Source organism: Coloeus monedula (assembly GCF_965178545.1).
Source record: "Coloeus monedula genome assembly, chromosome: 13".
Lineage (NCBI taxonomy): Eukaryota > Metazoa > Chordata > Aves > Passeriformes > Corvidae > Coloeus > Coloeus monedula.
In genome coordinates this window covers 19,185,592-19,205,373 of record NC_138793.1, presented here as the reverse complement: position 1 = coordinate 19,205,373, position 19,782 = coordinate 19,185,592, and the positions used below count along the sequence as shown (strand labels likewise).

The 19,782-nt window shown below is 48.0% G+C and overlaps 1 protein-coding gene across 1 annotated transcript; it reads left to right on the top strand.

Annotated features, from left to right (window-relative positions):
* Nucleotides 1-4,975: 4,975 nt before the first annotated feature.
* Nucleotides 4,976-14,809, top strand: CA5A (carbonic anhydrase 5A). The gene is made up of 7 exons (XM_082289778.1): nt 4,976-5,134; nt 6,224-6,421; nt 10,256-10,374; nt 11,387-11,482; nt 11,936-11,998; nt 13,312-13,467; nt 14,421-14,809. Exons 1-7 carry the CDS (start codon nt 5,017-5,019, stop codon nt 14,592-14,594), a joined length of 924 nt encoding a protein of 307 aa, XP_082145904.1. The 5' UTR covers nt 4,976-5,016; the 3' UTR covers nt 14,595-14,809.
* Nucleotides 14,810-19,782: the final 4,973 nt, after the last annotated feature.

Below are 19,782 nucleotides of genomic sequence, written 5' to 3'. Positions count from 1 at the left end.
TCAGTATTAATGCACCACCAAAATTTATGGTCCATAGAATTAGAAACTTCTGGGATAGAGTGTGTTGGAATTGAGTGCTCTGTTTCTGTTTTATCAGAGGAGGTGTCACTCTGGGAAAATGATTTGAAGTTGTTCAGTGGAGTGAGAAGTTAAATTGGAGAAGAGCTGAGCTCTGGATTTCCACGTGAGATGGACACAGGAATTGTTTTATGGTTACCCAGGGTAAGAGGGGATCCCATTCCAAGAAGAGATCAGACCAGGTAGTTTCATCCAAGGACCACTGCTGATTAAATGAACTACAATTGGTATCTATTTTTACTCACATTCCTCTTTTCAATTTAAGACAGTTACTGTTTATTCCTTAAATCTTTCTCTTCTCTGTGCCATTCATGCAGGAAATGCCAAAACAAACTGAATCAAGAAAACCTTGTCTTTGGAATGGCTGTTTTTGGCAGGCAGGGAGTGGACAGGAGCTCTGAGGAGCAGCCTGTGGGTTACTCCACAGTTACTCAGACCAAGGTTAAACAACTCAAAGGCTGACAATTTCTAGATCTTTTTGGCTTCCCCTTGTGACCCTGCAAGGACAAAGGGCTTTTCCTGCACTTCACTGGAAAAGCACTGTAGAAACATTGGTGAGACTTGTGGCATGGATGTCAAAATTCCCAGCGGGTGTCTGTGCCGAGCTCTGAGGTACCTCGTGACAACACATGGAGGTGGAGGTCTCAGACATAAATTTTTTAGAATAATTGCTAGAAATGCTCTCCATGGGGATTTTTAAGCCTAATTACCAGAGCAGACCTAAATGGCTTTTTCCTTTCTTATCCTTTTAAGAGCAGTCACAAGAAAAGCAGAATCTGTCAAGTTTTTGGGTTTTTTCCCAAAGAATTACATGAGTCCAGCAGTGGCACACAATCCAGGTGTGCCATCTCCAGGCCTGCACATAAAACTGCAGTGCCTCCCCAAATTGTCCAGGAGTTCTCATTCAAGCCCTTTCCATGCTGAGTTCCTAAGCCTGCATGCATAATTTCAGCAAATGTTTTCATACAGAAGAAGATAAAGCCTGTGTTTGCTTTACCTTGCCAGCTGGAATTACCTCCCCCTTATCTGGGCTCAGCCACTGCCTCCTCAGCCAGGCTCCTATCTCAGCCAAACACTGTGGAGGCAGAGAAAAGCTGAGCATTTCACAATCTGCTGCTGCTCCCCTGTCGAGCTGGGAGCACCCTGTCAGCTACATCTATTTGATAAAAAACACTGGGCCGTTTATCAATAAACTGGCCTGAATCACAGTCCCCATCTGACATCAATTCAGCACAACTTTCAGCACCTCGTCACTATGGGCCTGAGCCAACCAGTGCTGTTATCCCCCAAAATCTTGATTCAGAACAAAAAAGCTTCAAGGAAATCAACCTATCTTGGATTTCCTCTGCAATATTCAATCCCAGTGGCTGAAGCAGAGCCGTGGTCCTTTAAATTTAAAACGGCTCTTTACTGAGTTTCAGGACTGTGTGTATTTTATTTTCTCATTCAGAATGTGTTGCTATGGCAAGCAGGGCCTTATTTCCTTCCCCTGGGTGTGGTTTCTCAGCTCCTTCCACCACAGTGTCTATCCTGGTTTATCTCATTCGAAAATCCATGTCTAAAGAAATCAAAGCACTTGATTCAACAGGTCTTTTTCTTTTCAAAGATTAAAACCTGTAGTTTCATCTGGATCTTGAACTCCCACCCTGAAGATTTTGATACTTGTGTCAATCCTAAATGGACTTCTTAATAAATACTTCAAAGGGTCCAATTAATTACAGAAAGTAATTCTGAATATTTGGATGGCTCTATATATCTGGGAAAAGTGGGGGAAAAAACCATTGTGCAAATGTAAGAAGCACCCAAACACCATAAAATTAAATGGAGCATCACTGTGTCTGTCGGGGAGGTTTAAAAAAAAAAAAAATCAAATACATCAGGCACAGATTAGGGCTGTTTGTGGCAGATCCCTTTTCACAGGTGATTCACATCTTGGTGATGCTTTTTGTATGATAAAATTTAGTTTAACTGCTCTGACAGTACCAGAGATGGGTGTGTGACAAAGGCAAATGCCAGACCAGGCCCTTCCTCAGTGAGCCAAGGCTGCAAACTGCACATTTATTTCTCAATGCTCACCCTTTTTTTAAAATTCACTTTGGACATTGCGAAACTCATAGGTGAGGTTTCTGTTTCTCTTTCCACGCAGATTCTGCATGACTTGAGCTCATCCCTTGGGCTCTTCTCTTTCTGGTTGAGGAAACCACTCTGGGTTCAGCAATAAGGGAGTGCCCAGCTGCAACCTCCCAGATGGCCCAGAAATGTAACAATTTGGGGGAAACAACAGGGATATTGTGATTCTGGCGGCTGCTGTTCTCTCCAGCTCTTGCTGCATGAGAGTCATGTCTCTCTCTTGCATAAATCACCATTCCGAGCTGGGGCATGGCCAAGGGAAAATTCTGTTTCTGGAATGGTCCAGAAAATAAGATTTTGGCTACATTGGTGAAGTGCTGGGAACAAGGTTTAGGGCTTAGGTTTCCTTTTTGCACAGGCAGTTCTTGTCTTTCTGTCTGCAATTTCCAAACCATCTCCCTGCCACTGAGCTCATATTTTGAAGGGTTTTCTTTGAAGGATTTTTTGAATTAAATGCTAGAGTTCTACTGAACTTTATGCTCAGGAAGAAGTAGCATGTGCACATAAAAAGCTGGATGGAGGTTCCATGAATGATTCAGGAGAGAAATGAAAGTACTGCAGGTCTAAGTTATTTCTCTTTAGTTTTGTGCCTTACCAGCCCATCATTTCTGAGAGCGTGCCATAAACTTTCCTTTGGGTTGCGCTGCTCAGCCCACAAGAAGTGATTCACTCTGTTCAGCTTAGTGACTCTGTAAAAAACTTCATATTTCTCACAATCTTGCAGGATCAAACCTCCAAAAAGCTTCCTGGAGTTGGGTTGTCCTAATTCCACTGTGTAAAGCAGTGGACTTTGAGGCTTTTTATTTCATCCATTTAATGTACAGAAAAGAAATAGTTGCAATTTTCTGTGATTTTCTATAATTGCAGAACCAGGTGTAGGTGTAATTTCTAAGCTGCCCAAGGTTATCAGTTGTACTTAAGAGGACACATCCTGGAAGAATGGAACAAGGATGAACGGTGAAGGGATGCCAGTAATTTGTCTGTAGATGAGAATAACCCCCAGGGTCTCTTGTTTATGCTGAATATAAAACACCTGAAGCCTGTCTGGGCTGTCCTGATGACCAGGAGCTCCCTGTTGTTCATCAGTAGCTTCAGCAAGACAGGTCTGTGCTAAAGAGTTGCCTAACGATGATCAACAGGCTGTTAAACTGTGATTAAGGCTGACTGAATCATGATGTTCATGGGCAGCAGGTCTTTTCAATTTCATTGATTATTCACCTCTTCTTTTTAAGCTACAGAAAGAATTGTGTTGAGAATAGTAAATTAGTGATCCTAAAAAATGTTGGGCATCAAACCAAGAGTTCATTTTGCTTGCAGTTGAATCTTGGTACACAAAAAAAGACTGCAGGGGTGAAGTAAAGTGAAATTTAAACCCAGTCTAACATCCTGACATCACAAGCTGTTTGAACATCTCCTGATGATCTGCTTGTGATCGTGTAGCCACTCAAAGCAAATCGTTTGCCAGATTTCAACCTGCTCTTACTCAACTCAGGAGTACTTTAAACATGTTATACCCTGAATGCAATGGAAACTTCTTACACAATGTCGGTAAAACAGAGCAAACACTTCTTGGCTGATGCTGGTTGAGTATCTGCTCCTGTCTCCATTTCAGTGAAACACTCTCAATGTTACGTCAGGTTCCTTGTGAAAATGCAAAAGTCATCCTAACAAGATTAAAAAATCCCCAAAAGATAAATGCAGATTTGAAAAAGGATTTTAAGAGAGTAACTAATGGTTCATGGTCATAAGATGAAGGTCAGGAGCTGAGGGTGGTGTTCTTCTCCCAGCTGCCCAAGAGAACTGGCAAAAATGAACTCTTGCTTTATCTCTGTGCTTTCACTGACACTTTTAGATTTCTACAGGCTTTCCTTCCTTTTAATTTTTTTTTTTTTTTTTTGCTATGTGTTCTTCACTGGCAGCTGAAGCAGCAAAAAAGTGTGAGGAGTGACCAAGGTTTTTAACCAGTTTCATCAAGGTTTCACTGCCTCAAGCAGTGGCAGGTGAATACCCAGTTCAGTTGAGTTGAGTTGACCCTTTCATCATCCAAGGTGGGACTATTTTGGCCTCCTGCCTTTGTGATAGCCAAGAAAAGTAAACATCATATTAACTTTTCATAACTTTTCCAAATGTGGCTTGGAGCGGGGATCACGCTGTGCCAGGACCGCCCATCTCTGTGCATTTTTTGGTGCAAAGGGATCACTTTTGGTGTGAGGGGACAATTTTTGGGGTGAGGCAATACTCTTTTGGCATCAGAGGATGTATTCAGTGCAAAGAAATCACTTTTGGTGTGAGGGAATACATTTTTTTGGCGTTAGGGGATGCACTTTTGATGTGAGGGGACACTTTTTGGGTGAGGCGATACTCATTTGTTGTGAGGGGATGTACTTGAGGCAAAGGAATCCCTTTTGACATGATGCAATAAATACTCTCTTGATGTGAGGGGAAAATACTTGATATGAGGAAAAACGCTTCGGTGTGAGGGAATAAGTGCTATTTTGGTGTGAGGGGACACTATTTTGCGTGAGGCGATACTTTTTTGAGGTGAGGTACTCGGTACGAAGGAATCACTTTGGTGTGAGGGGACCACCCTGAACACGGGAAATAGCGAACTTTCCCCGGCACAGAGCTGCTGCCGCTGCTCCCCGGCCATCACAGCATGAGGAGCCGCCTGTCACAGCGTGAGGGCAGACCCGGCCCGCCCCCGAGGCCGCTGCGGCGGGGCCATGGCGGGGGGGCCGTGCCGGAAGGGGCCGCGCCGGGCCGGGCCGGGCCGGGCTGGGCGGCAGCGGCTCCGCGATCTCCGCCGCGATGCTGCCGCTGCTCCGCCGCGCTTGGGCGGCCGCCGCCGCCTCCTCCTGCTCCTCACGGCGGGGCAGCCGCCGGTGCAGCCTCGGCGCTTGCTGCTCCTACCGCCTGCGAGACGCCCGTGAGTGCCGCTCCCCCTCAGCCCGAGCAGAGCGGGGCTCGCTCGCCCCGGCTCTCCCCGCCCTGTCCCCGCCATCGCCTGCAGCCCCCCGCGCTGCCAAAGTCTGTGTGAGAGCTGCAGGGACGCCGAGCTCAGCCTGCTTTTGTCCTCGGATGAAACAGCAGGAAATGACAGTGCTTGAAATGTAGGGAGTGTTTTTGCAGCGCCCGTGCCTGAGTTGACCTTATGGAGTTCCGTAGTTTGCTCCTCGCTGAGGGAAAACGGGGGGAAAGTTGTTCAGCCACCCCTCACGTGAGTGGTTTGAAGGTTTAACTTATTTTTAATTCCTCGTTGTAAAAGACCCTGAACGGTCGTATGCAGTGAAGTAGCCTGTCAGGTGATGCTCGAAGCATCACGATTTAGGATTCAGCAGAGGGACAGGACACCAAAACCTGCGTGTGGGTCACCAGGTGAACAGGTTCACACAGGCCTCTGTTCTGGTTTTAAGCAGAATAAATTTCTGTGGAAACTATTTATGTACCTACCCAGCTTGTGCCAGTTTGAGGTGCCCAAGCTGCCCCCAGAATTGCTGGGTTTGGGTTTTACAGGTGTGGGATCAGCAGGATGTGTCTGCACAAAGCAGTTTTGGTCAGGATTGGTGTGGCTGCTGCAGGAGCTCTGAATCCTCCTTTGTGTTGTAACCCTTGTGCTTGTGTTGCCTTCTAGAGAATGTTTTGCTTCCCAGTGGGAATTATCCCATGTCTGGAGCGCTCCCAGCTCAGCTCATGGCAGTGGTGTGTCATGAAAGCTCTAAAACAAAGCCGCCTTAAAATCTGGCAATAATAGGAAAACATTCTCTTTTTCTGGGAAATGGGGGGACAGTTTCTTTTCAGAGCATTCTGCAAAGGCAGGAAGGTACTGACTTGGTTCTAAGTCAAATTACTGTGCTTCCCCCGTATGGCTTTGAGTCATGCAACTGGAATGTTTTATTTTTCTTCTACTTTCCTGGGCACCAGCTGACTCGAATTAGCCTTTGGTGACACAGTACCTTCCCTTGGCAGAAAGTTCTGTATCTTGCCTCAGAGCTTGACTCTCCTCCTCATCTTCCAGTGCATCCGCTGTGGCAGAGCCCGCTGACAATTCCTGGAGGCACCCGGCAGTCTCCCATCAACATCCAGTGGAGGGACAGTGTTTATGATCCCTTCCTGAAGCCTCTGAAAATCAGCTATGACCCAACCACCTGTCTTCACATCTGGAACAATGGCTACTCCTTCCTGGTGGAGTTTGATGATTCTACTGACAGATCAAGTAAGCAAAACTCGGGGAAAAAAAAAATCTATTTAACGTCTCATTAATGCTTAGAGAGGAGAAATACTCGTGTGATGTAAGTCCTCATGTTGAAAATGAATGTACAGTAAAAAAAATGCTGGAGTTAAATGTGGGTTTACAGTGGTGGGAATCATAAAGAAGAAATTCTATAAAGACTTCACATTTACAGTGGTTTTGTTACCATGGGCATTGTGCACAAATCCCCTGCTGGATGTTGAAACTCATTTCACAAGCCTCGGTGCCCTGTCTTGTAGGTTTTGTAATAAGCTTTGACCACGTGAGTCAATCCTCAGTCATTTATATGTGTACCTACTCAATTTGAAACCTGATTCCATCGCTGCTCTTTATTGAAGTAATCTGCCACTTATCTTCTGTGGTGTTAATAGAGATATTTAATGCACTTGAAATAATCAGCAGCCACATGAGTTGCAGCTGGAAGGCACACATGCTTATCTCCATGGGGTTTTAGGGAATGAAATAGCACTGAGCTCTGCCCTAGGGAGCAGGTGTGTGTGTGTCCCTGTTGTTTTAGGGGAAGCAGGAGTGCATGGAAAATCCAACCATTCCAGCAATTTCATGTGAATGAGCCTCTGACCTGAGTAGCTCAACCTTTTTAAAACTTAATAGAGTAAAAAATTTGACTTAAAATCAAGATATTGCTCCCAAATTCCAGATTTTCTGTTCACTGTTCCTGCTAAAAGCTGCCTTTACCAAAGGATATTGCAGAATTTAAAGATATTTCATAAGGGCAGGTGAGCTGGTAGCAGTTGGTCAGGGCTGTTGTGAAGCACATGATTGCCCAGCTTGTCCTGCAGGGAAAAACTGAGGGACCCTGAGCAAGTTGGAACCTGTTGGATTGGAGTCATTGATGTTTAAGGTGGCTGCTCACCATGAGAGATCCTCCAGATTCCTGAGGGATTTAGCAATGCCCTTGGGAAGGGAGCCTCCAGCACACAAACAAACACTTTGTCCTCACAACACCAATATTTTCGGTTGATGTTTGGAAAGAGGCTGATAAAACAGTGCAGCAGAAATGGTAGTGGTGGAATGCAGGGAGCTTGTGTGATGCTTGGGGCTTGTTTTGTTTTTGTTGTTTCTAGCTGTTCACTCGGAATATCCATTTCCAAGAGGGAAGATCCATTTCTGTTTCTGGTTTTTTTAGTGAGGTTGGTTTAGGGGAGAGACATCACTTGTTACCTCATCAGTGATTTTAATTTATTAACTTTAGATTGGCTTTGCTTTTAATTTAACAGTCTCTTGCTTTATAAGCCACACTCCACTATCTGTTGAGGATATGATGCTGAAAAGTGTTTAGTGGATAACAAAGGCGGATTTTTTTCTGCAAGAATTGATGTAGCAAAGGGGAATTGCCATTAGGGGGCTCAGAAGTACGCAATAATTAACTGTACAGGGACAGGGTAGGCTGGAATCACCAGGACTCAGGTGCTCACCTCTGAAAGATCTTACCTGCTTTGTCTATAAGACTTTTCTCAAGGTAGATCTTTCCCTGTGAGCATTTGCTGGCTTTCCATCATCCTCATCTTCCTCAAATGAATTAAAGTCCATGAGATGATGGGATGGCATCAAACAATCAGTGACAGGGCTGAAAAATGACAGAGGAACAACAGCTAGTGAGGTGTTGCTGTATAACCCAGTTTTCAGGTGCCTGCCTTTCTCCTCCACCTTTCTTTCTTTACTCTTGCTATTTCTGGTTTTTCTCCCTGCCAGCTTCTGTCTAACAATCATAGAAATCCAGAGAAGAAAGCCTGGGAACAAACAAAAGCACCACAGTTGAAACAGAAGATGAGAAAGACACCCAGGATAGACAAAAAGGCCTGAATCCTGAGATGGGGTTTGCAAGACTTGGGCTAAAGCTGAAGGTAGAGCAGGAGGAGAGGAGGAAGAGGGTGAGGGAAAGGTATGTACAGCATGTGGTCTGTCTGTGTGTGGTGTCATCAGAAATGAGGCTGAAACAGAGCCAGGGCTGCAATAAACAGTGCAGTGATTCTTGTTGTTAGAGCCCCTTAAACTTCTATTTTGTTTTGAAATTATCCAGATTGTAATTGGAGAAGAAATGCTTCTAAAGGGACTGAAGTTCCTACTTGTTTCCTGTCACTTTCTGGTGGCCACTAAGGGAACCTGAGTCTCTCCATATGTGTGTCTGTGCCTAAAGTTACTTGTGAGGCAAACATTTAAGTGGATGTAGTTATTAACACAAATATAGTCACTTGTGGGTTTGCACCATCACATAATCAGGAGTGGATCGTGTTGGAGCACAGAAACTTCAGTTCTGAAAGGCTTGGCTGGGTGAACCACATCTTCATCCCACCCCTTCTCCATCACAGAATCCCAGGATGGTTTGGGTGGGAAGGGACATTAAAGCCCATCCCATTCCACCCCCTGCCATGAGCAGGGACACCTTCCACTATCCCAGCTTGCTCCAAGCCCCGTCCATCCTGGCCTTGGGCACCTCCAGGGATGGGGCATTGTGATTCTCCAGCGATGGTCAGTGTTGCATTCATGCCCAGAGCTCAGCAGCAGGGGATGAAATGAATTCAATGTCACTTTGCACAGCTTGTTTTAATTTATTCCTTTATCACAGCCAGGCCTGTCTGGTTAGAATTTCAAACCTGCTGGCTGGCTTTCAGGAAAAAAAAATAATACAAGAAAATCTTTTAATTCCTCTCATTGTTTTCTCCTTAGCAAGAAAGTGATTAACTTATTTTCAGAAGCAGTGTTGGGATTAGGTGCTTTATACCATGGCTTGCTGTAAAACTTCACCATGTCCTACAGTTCAGTAAAAACCAGCAGATGCTGATGGTTTAGTGCTGGATGAACAGTGGAACTCGAGGATCTTAAAGCTCTTTCCAGCCTAAATGATTCTCTGATTCCGTAAGTGTTATTAGCCCTCGGGAAGTAATTATGGCTTCTCATTTACCAGATGCTCTGATATAATAATTAGCAGGATGACTTTGCAGGATGTTTTTGGTGCAGGTAGGAGGGAATGAGTGGAAGCAGAAAGCTGGGCATGGACTTCTTCGTTCATGTGTTTGCAAAGGGATGGGAGGCCTTCTGAAACCAGGAGAACAGACTGGAGGTTTACCTTTACTCATTGATAAAAAGGGCATTAAAGCTTCCACAAACTTGCCCAGAGGCAGACTGGGTGTTAAATACTTCATGCACAGCTTGTAGGCACAATAAAACATATTTCTGGCTGACCTTTGGTTGTGCAGTCTGAAAGCTGTGTTGAAGCAGGGTGAGATGCTTGGATTTTTGTAGCTTGGAGGAGTTGGACATTTGACTCAATATACTGATTTGTCTGGCAAAATTTGCTTTTTGAAGTCTTGTCATGAGAAATGTCAATATTTTTCACAGATCCTGAGGCTTGTAGGGATGTCATTTAATCCATTCAATGGATGTGTCACTGCTGTGTCACCTGCCAAGTGTCTCCTGGTCAGGCAGTCCTCACACTCCTGCTCTGACAGAGGGATGAGAGTGTGAAACTCATGACCGTGCCAAACTTGGTGTCAACTGGGACAACATTCCCTTGAGGGGATATGGATGAGGAGACTCTTCAGCTCACCTCCAGTTTGATGCAGGGAAAACCAGGAATGTGTTTGCATGAATAATTTGGTCATAGCAAAGTGTAGAAGTAACCAAGCAATAGGGCTCCACTTGATAATTTTCTCCTGGGCAACCTTGAGTTGCTCCACCTGATACTTTTTTCCTGGGCAAAATTTTTCCAAGGATTTACTTGTCTGGCCGATTCTAACTCATATTTATCAACATGTGTGTCTTGTTTTTTTTTTCTAGTCATCATTGGAGGGCCCTTGGAAAACCAGTACAGGCTAAAGCAGTTCCACTTCCACTGGGGAGCTATAAACGACTGGGGCTCAGAGCACACTGTTGACAGTAAATTTTACCCAGCAGAGGTATGAGATGAAATGCTGAACAATGCAAATACTTGTCTCAGGTGTGTCTGTGAAAACTCCCAAATGGAGGAATTGCAGTTTATTTTTAAGGATCAGACCTGGTGGGTGTTGCAGCTCATCTGCTGTTTTATTCTATAAAAATTCACTGTGTTTTCTGGAGAAGAACAGCCTGAAAGTTGGACATTGGCCCCATTACTGGAAGTTAAAGATCACTTTGTTTATTGTTACTAAACTTTCAGAGAAACAAAGCATCCACTAAGTACTCTAAAAAACCATCACTTCATTTTGTTTGCAGCTCTTGAACAGTTACTAAAATAGCAAAACTTTGATGCTTAGGTAACTGCTAAGGAAGAAAATGTCAATGAAAAGGATGGAGTCGGTGGGGGGAAATGTGAAAGTGTGACAGCTTTGACCACAGTTCTTTGCCAAAGGAGGAGAATTTGTCAAGTGATGATGGTTTATTTTTAGGGAGACGTTTATCTCCTGTTGGTGTGTTCATAGTGGTGCTGCCAGCTTGGCAAGATCCTCATTAACAGCGAGACTGACTAAGTTTTTGGGCTGGGGTATTTATTTACCACACAAAACTCTTCAGTGTGTTGGCTGTCAGCAGTGCAGAGGAAGACTGCTACGTGCAGGAGGATGTTCCTCAGGACACTGTGCTCTGCTCTTCCTGGGAAGAGATGGAAGAGCCCTTTAGCTCCAGCAATACTGAGCTTTGTCTGTGCCTTTGTCCAGCATTCCTGCAGACAGACTCCCACAGACTAAATCCCTTTTACACATGGGAAATGCAGTGGATGGGTCTTTAGCTATTGTTCAAGGAAAAAAAAATAAAGAAGGGAAGGACCATTATTTACCAACAGCACTTTGTTCCTTGTTTTTGTGGTGTGTGGTTTCTGAGGCAGCTCACTGCAGTGCCTCACACTACCAAGGAGCAAATGCAGCCAAGGTTGGAAGTCAGGTGTGCTGTCTGTGCTCTGAGTAGGGGTTGATCTCTCCCTCATTCCATTTTCAGCTGCATTTGGTGCACTGGAATGCTGTGGAGTACCCGAGTTTTGAGGACGCTGTGATGGAAGGGAATGGCTTGGCTGTTATTGGAGTGTTCTTAAAGGTAATTGTGTTCTGCATGACCAGCTGTAATGATGCCTTTCTGTTTGCACTCTGGTAAAGCTGATTTAGGGCAATTAAGGGAGGGCTGGAAAGAGATCCCATCAATCCATACAAATGTCTCCAAGGGATGTCAGAGGATGGTGCCAGTGACAGGATGAGGAGCAATGGCCAGAAACTAAAACCTGTTTCACCTCAAAATGAAGAACTTTATGTTGAGAGTGGAACAGCTGCCCAGGAAGGACCTGGAGTCTCCTTGTCTGGTGACACTCCAAGCCCACCTGGATGTGTTCCTGTGTCACCTGCTCCAGGTCCCCTGCCTTGGACCAGATGATCTCCAGAGCTCCCTTCTAAACATTCTGTGATTGTTGTTATCAAAAACCACTAATGCTGATAAGTAGAACTGATTGATTATTGATCAGCTTATTGACTGTCCAACCCCTCCCTGTCCCTGCAGCTGGGAGCACGGCACGAAGGGCTGCAGACCCTGGTGGATGCCCTGCCAGCAGTCAGACACAAGGTCAGTGCTCTGAGGTGTGCCACCCATTGCCACCCAACAGAAAGAACGCTTGGAGAACAACAAAACACCGAGAAAAGCTTTCTTCCTTATATTTTACCAGGGGGAGGGCTGATTGACACCTTGTTGATTACAGGGGAAGTGGGAGGGGAAGCTGATTTTTCAGGAGGAATTGGATACTTTAAGCTTTCCAAACCACTTGAAGAAATGCTACTCTTGAGATTGTTTCCCTTTACAAGGACATGCTTGAAGTGGGGTTTATTTACTGTGGGATTAAGGCGTTTTGATTTTTGTCTGCTCTTTGAGGGGGAGATTGTTTGCTTTTTTATAAACACTTCTGGGTTTCTGCTGGGTGAACGGGATCTTTCCTAGCAGACTCCTGCCAGGAGAGGGAGCGCTGAGTCTCTGACAGTGCTCAGAAGCAGCTCCTCCCCGTGCCAGTTCCCTTCTGAAAAACCACATCGACTGAACAAACCACTTCTGAAAAAACCACAAAAAAAACACATCTACCTTTTCAACTGCTCTTCACATCCAGCTGAAGTCGCTGTGCCACTATTTCTCACAGGAAGGAGTTTCTAAAATCCAAATAGTTTTTATGTCAGAGCAGTGACAGTTCTGCCAGATAAACACCAAACACGGCAGTTCAGTGCCAGAAGACCTCCCCAAATATGAATATACATCTATTACGAAACGATAATAATTTACAGCACGTGAATTTAAAAGAAACTAAGCCAAGAGCTGCCAGTATATCCTGAAAATCCCCCAGGAGCAATGTTTGTGTGGGAAGTTCTGGGTTCTGAAGCTCCTACATTCTGTCTGATATCCCACTTGTGGGATTGAACATTTTGGAGATGGGAATATTTAATTTAAATAAAATTTTAGTCCTCTTCCTGCTGCCTAAAATCACGTGGTAAAAAGTAAAACACTTTGTTTGCAGTCTTTTAAGGATCTGGCACAGCTACCTGAACTTATTCCACCACTTACTCCCTCTTTTTCCTGGCTGCATCCAGCTCCCACAAAGCCTTAGGCCATGGATCCTTCTCACTCCTTGTTTTTCCTCCACTGAATTCCTCATGCCTTGTGGGGACCGCAGAAATACTTAAATTTTGTCTGCTCAGCAGCTGCCCCTTACACCTCAAACCCAGTTTTATACAAGTTTATGTGATTTAAAATTATTACATTATTAATATTCCCAACACCTCATTTCCCGTGCACACACATAACACAGTTTTTAATCTCATTGTCAAGATCTTTTTCAACTTTGTCATTTTTTTCTCTAAACACCATCCTTAAAGATGCTTTTTCCTGCTGTTTAGGACACTGTGATCGAGTTTGATGTCTTTGATCCCTCCTGTTTGATCCCTTCCTGCCCTGATTACTGGACCTACGCTGGCTCTTTGACCACTCCCCCCCTCACTGAATCAGTCACGTGGATCATTAAGAAGAAGCCCATAGAGGTGGATGAAGACCAGGTAAATCTCACTTTTCCTTTCAGAACAGCCCTCTTCCTGCCACAGAGGGGAAGATGCACAGAACCAGTTCTTTACCAGCAATTCTCTGTGAAAACACAAAATTTCACTGTGTTTTCACAGAGATTTATGACTGCTTCAGCCCAGGATCTGGGGAGGAATCCTGGCATTAACAGCCACTAATACTGAAAGACCTAAGACCTCTCCAAGATGTTTTTGCAGCTTTATTGAACTTTTCTGACTATTCTCAAGAGTTTTATCTTCACCTGTGATACACAATTCTGAAACCTGCCCCTTGCAAACTTGGGAGGTTTTAGGAATTTACTGGAATACTGCGTAAATTTGCTCTCCTTAGTGTGATGCAGCCTTTTTTGTGGAGGGAAGGGAAAAAGAGAAGATTTTGTGAAATGGAGATTGTTAACAGAGAACTGCAGGCATAGTGTGGCATTCTTTTAAATTGAAATTTTTCTCAGTTTTTCTTTTTTTCTTGGCTGTTTACTCTCCTTTTTTCATGGCACAGCAGTGACTTACCATTGGCATGGCCTTGTGAGCACTAAAAGCTGATCTGCTGCATACTTTATTTTAATCCCAGTGAGAGAACAACTCTGGGGTTTGGTGCTTTTTGGGGTTCCCTCTTTTCTGGGTGCCAGCGAGGGTGTAAACAGAGGTTGGATGAAGTATTTGAATGGAAATGGCTCTTAGGTGTGCCACATTTGGGGTTTAATTTCCCTAAGGATGGCAGATGACTGATAATTCTCCCATGCTGGTGTGGATAATGGGATAGTCTTTACCAGCAGGTGCCAAAGGTGTTGGTGCTAAAATCCCTCAGAATGCAAACGTAGCGCTACCTTCGATTTTATTTTCTTCTCCAAGAATAAATGCTTGCCTTTTGCCATGAATTCCCAACCTGGGGAATTAACTGGGAAGTGACTCAAGTGGCCCTTTGTGGTTCCCAGCTGGAGGCCTTTCGGATGCTGTTGTTCACGTCGGACGGCGAGGAGGAGAAGAGAATGGTGGATAACTTCCGCCCGCTGCAGCCGCTGATGAACCGCACGGTGCGCTCGTCCTTCCGCCCGCAGCGCCGGCGCGACCCCGCGCTCCGGCCCCGCGCTGAGCAGCTCGGGCCGTAGATGGCCCAGCACGCTCAGTCCAGCTGCACAGCACAGCAGCCTGGAGGATTTGTCCTTTCTCTGCAGCCCTCTCGCAGGCAGTGCCCCTTGACCTTCACTAGAGAAGCTGTGGGGTGTTTTAGTTATGCTTTTTTTTTTAAGAAGTAAATGATATTAACCCGTAACAAATTGACTTGCTCTAAGGCAGGGATTGATATGAGGAAATGTTTTGACAGTTAAAGGAAATATAAGGACAGGAGAGCTTCTCCCCTGCCCCTTCTCGGAATTGTTCTGTGTCTCTTCAAATGCTCTTTCAGTGCCTTTGTGAAAAACGAGCTTCACTCTTTGTAAAATTTGAAGGAAAGTTTAATAAAAGGGACAATTAGGAGACAACAGCAAAAAGGGCGTTACGGCCGGGTGCTTGGCAAAGATCCAAAGGCACACCTCTACATCCAAAAGATCGTCTTAAAAAGTACATCGCTTATTTCGTATTCATTAGCCGTCATGCAGAATTCATTAATTCTTTGGAGTTGCTGAGTATCATCTTATCAGTCTTATCTTTTTCCTTGGCTCCATTCCGTCTGGTTTCGGATTCTTTTGATAAGATTTTCCAGGAATGTGAAGACCCCCCCCCCATCCTCCCTAAACTGACTTACACAAACTACAAACCTTCTACAGCACTACATTACAGAACCCAGGCAAAGCTTTTCTAACATTAAGGAGTATGAAAACAACCAACATCACAATCCATTCATAACGATTATGTAACATGCGAAAAGCCAACATCACAATACCATTGATAACAGAGGCACCGCCGGAGGGACCCGCGGTGATGCGGTCCTGGCCGCGGAGGGATCAGCGGTGATGCGCTTTCGGTGTCCCTGTGCCCGTCCCTAGCCCGGCTCTCCGCTCCACACCAGCCCAGCCCGCCGCTTTCGGTGTCCCTGGGCCCGTCCCTAGCCCGGCTCTCCGCTCCACACCAGCCCAGCCCGCCGCTTTCGGTGCCCCTGGGCCCGTCCCCAGCCCGGCTCTCCGTTCCACACCAGCCCAGCCCGCCGCTTTCGGTGTCCCTGGGCCCGTCCCTAGCCCGGCTCTCCGCTCCACACCAGCCCAGCCCGCCGCTTTTGGGGCCCGCCCCGGCCCCAGTCCCGGCTCCGGCCCCGCTCCCGATGTCCGCGGCCGTTCCAGCAGCCCCTGCCCCCGCTGCGTTCTCTGCCGCGGCTCCATTGAACCCGGTTTCGGCCCCGCGGGCCGCGCTGGGCCCGCCGGCAGCTCGGCCTCCTGGCGCCGTGGCTGCTGCGGACCCGTGCAGAGGCTCCACGCCAGCCTCTGGTACCGGCCCCAAGAGCTGCTGCCCTTGGCGGTGCCGGCAACAGCCTCCGCCTTTGCTCCCCCGCTCCTGCAGGAATCGGCCTCCGAGAGGATTCCCACCTCCTACCCCCCCTCCCTCCCTCGCCTGCACCGTTCCCCTGGCAGCGACCGCTTTGCCGGTCTGGAGCTTTTTCCTGGTGGGTCCCCGAGAAACCATCTCTGTATTGGACTCAGGAAAAAACAAAACAAAAGAACACGGCAGCGGGCGCAGCGCGTGCGTGAGGCGCTGCTCCTGGCGCCCCCTGGCGGCCGCGGTCGGTGCCCGTCAGGCGCGGGGCGGGAGCGGCCCCGGGACCCCGCGGGCCCCTCACATCCCCTGAGGGATCGCTGCGCTGGAGAAGCGCTTCGGGACCATCGAACCCAGCCTGTGCCCCATCCCCGCCCTGTCCCCAGCCACCTCCAGGCCTTGCTGGGACACCTCCAGGGATGGCCACTCCAAACCTCCCTGGGCACTTCCAAGGCCTGAGCGCCCTTTCCATGGGGAAATTCCTGCTGCTGTCCACCCTGAGCATCCCCTGGCCAAACCTGAAGCCGTTCCCTCTCCTCCTGTCCCTGTTCCCTGGGAGCAGAGCCCGACCCTCCCGGCTGCCGGCACCGCGGGCACAGGGAGCACCGGGAACACCGCGAACACCGCGGGCACGGGGAGCACCGGGAGCGGCGGGGCCGGCCCCCCGCAACCCAGAAGCAGCGGTGCTCCGGGCGCGCAGTGCGCAGGCGCGGGGCCAGAAGCGACCAAGGGCCGGCGGCGGGGCGGCGGTGACGTCACAGGGGCCGTGAGGGGGCCTCGGTCCGGGCAGAGGAGCCGCGGGAACCGGGAGCGCTTTTGGGGCCCGGGAGCGCTTTTGGGGTCGGGACTTGGACCGGGGGGGTCCCGGGGGCCACGCGGTGTCTTTGGTGGCCTTTAGGAGGGTCAAAGGAAAGAGTCTCCGGTTGTGGGTGAAAAATCTCCGTTGAGGGACACCCCGTGGAAGAGGCTGGCGCTGTGCTGGTGCCGGGTGAGTGTTCCAGGCTGGATCTGGTTGAGGGATGTGGGAGAGGCGGCTGCGATCCTGTCCGTGTCCTGGAGCTGGAGGTCCGGCCGCGGAGCTGTGAAAAACACGTATGGAGTTCTATTGGGCTCAAGCTCCTACCTTTCCGTGGCCATTCCTCTGTCATCAGAGGCCCTCCACAGACCCAGCAGTTGGTTACATTCAGCTCCTTACCTGTCCTTTCCCCTAATTCCACAAACAGATTTTTTTTTTCTCAATTTTGAGATTTCAGTTTTTTAATTGTTGTTTGAGTTTCACATACTCAATTGGGGTCGATACAGAGTTAGATTGTTGTGCTGGCTTTGCCTCTTTATTTACTAGTTTCAATTATTAATTCAGTTAAGGTTCTCTTCAAAGTTTGTTTCATCCTCTCTACCCGTCCTGAGCTCTGTGGGTGCCATGGGCTATGTAGTTCTCATTTTATTCTTAAGGCTTGAGTTAGTTGCTGTAAAACTTTTGATGGAAAGTGTGTCTATCTGCTTAATCATTCCATACCTGGGAATAATGTGTTCTAAGAGGGTTTTACATTCTACATTGGCTGTGGCTCTGACACTGGGAACAGCTTCCACCCAATGGGTAAGATGGTCTGTTATTACTAACAAGAATTTCCACCTCTGCACGTGGGGGAGTTCAGTAAAGTCCACATGGATACTTTGCAATGGTCGGAGAGCCAACTCACGACCTCCTGAAGTTGTTTTTCTCATCACCTTCTTATTTACTTTTTGGCAAACCATACATCTTTCAGTTATTTGTTTAGCCAACCCATAGATTCCAATGCACCCATAATTCCTTAGAAAGTGATCACACAAAGCCTTAGTACCCCAATGAGTTTTTGATGCATGTTTTCTAATATTTTTCTGGTGAGTGACTTATTAAGTAACTGCCTTCCGTCAGGAAGTTTCCATTTTCCACATTCGTCTGGCTTTCTCTCCTTCTTACTTAATTCTTTTTCCTGTTTCACTGAATTTTGGAGTCTCTAATTTTTTGCTCTTGGAGGTCAAAATTAACACAACCCTTTTTATCCCATTCTCTGCAGCATCCTCAGCCCCCCCTGATCTGCCAAACTGCCTCCTCCCATCTCTGAGGCCATCCCCCCCGCTGTCCCCCCATCTGTACCACAGCTCTCTCTTCAGGCAATTCCAATGCCTCTAAAACCTCCAAAACAAATCTCCCATGCATCAGCCCCTCTCCCTCTGAACCAAGCAATCCCCTTTCTTCCCACATTTTCCTAAAGGCGTGCACCCTTCCAAAAGCGTACCTTGAATCTGTAGATCTATTTCCCTTCTTGTGTGCTAAATATTCCAGTGTGCATAGTCCCCCCATCAACTAAAGCCTACCCTGACATTCTTTTTCCTTGGACACATCTGCAAGAACCGTCTACAGCTATTATTTCCTTCTGCAAGGGCTCGTTCCTCGAGCTGGAACTTTGGTGTTTTGCTTCTCGTTTCAAGAGGAGCAGCGGCAGCGGTCGCTGCCAGGGGAACGGTGCAGGCGAGGGAGGGAGGGGGGGTAGGAGGTGGGGATCCTCTCGGAGGCCGATTCCTCCAGGAGCGGGGGAGCAAAGGCGGAGGCTGCTGCCGGCACCGCCAAGGGCAGCAGCTCTTGGGGCCGGTACCAGAGGCTGGCGTGGAGCCTCTGCACGGGTCCGCAGCAGCCACGGCGCCAGGAGGCCGAGCTGCCGGCGGGCCCAGCGCGGCCCGCGGGGCCGAAGCCGGGTTCAATGGAGCCGCGGCAGAGAACGCAGCGGGGGCAGGGGCTGCTGGAACGGCCGCGGACATCGGGAGCGGGGCCGGAGCCGGGACTGGGGCCGGGGCGGGGCCGGGGCTGGGCGGGCCCAGGGACACCGAAAGCGGCGGGCTGGGCTGGTGTGGAGCGGAGAGCCGGGCTGGGGACGGGCACGGGGACACCGAAAGCGGCGGGCTGGGCTGGTGTGGAGCGGAGAGCCGGGCTAGGGACGGGCCCAGGGACACCGTAAGGGGGGGCTGGGCTACCGCTGGAGCCGCAGGGGCTGCAGGGGGCGGCGGGAACAGCGGGGCTACCGGCGGAGCCGCCGCCGCCGGGACAAGCGGTGGAGCCGCGGGCGGTGCCTGAGAGCCGGCACAGGCGCGACCTCGGGCTCCGGGAGCGGCGCTGCGGCTGCGAGCGGCGCCACAGGAGCCTGGGCTTGGGGCGAGGCAGGCGGGAGTGGAGGGGGCGATGCTTCCAGGGGCTCCCAGCCCTTCTCTTTCTTGCTTTCCCTTTGTTCCTTTCCTTGGGTCTCGGACAGCTTTAAAATTCTTATCCCCTTAGACTCTGTTTCCCACCCAGCATGAAGCGTACTTGCTTTCTTCTGTGTTAACGAGTTCTTTTGAATTTACCAATACTTGTATTAGCGATGATGCGGCCCGGTCGCGGAGGGATCCGCTGGAGGGACTATTTGTGATGCGATCCTGCCCGCGGAGGGATCAGCGCTGAATCCGCACCAACCGCACAGCCGTGAAAAACGAGCTTCATTCTTTGTAGAATTTGAAGGAAAGTTTAAGAAAAGGGACAGTTTAATAAAAGTTTAATAAAATTAGGAGACAACAGCAAAAAGGGCGCTACGGCGGGTGCTTCGGCAGAGAGCCAGAGGCACACCTTTTCATCTAAAAGATAACAATTATGTAACATGCGAGAAGCCAATACCACAGTACATTTGTAACACTTTGCATGAATTAATAGTCCCGGGTAAAAATAGGAAGGAGGAAGTGAGAAGAAATGAAAACTATTAGTACTGATCAGGTCCTTTGGGGGAATTGTTTGATGTCTGAGAAGAGAGCTGGAAGGGAACT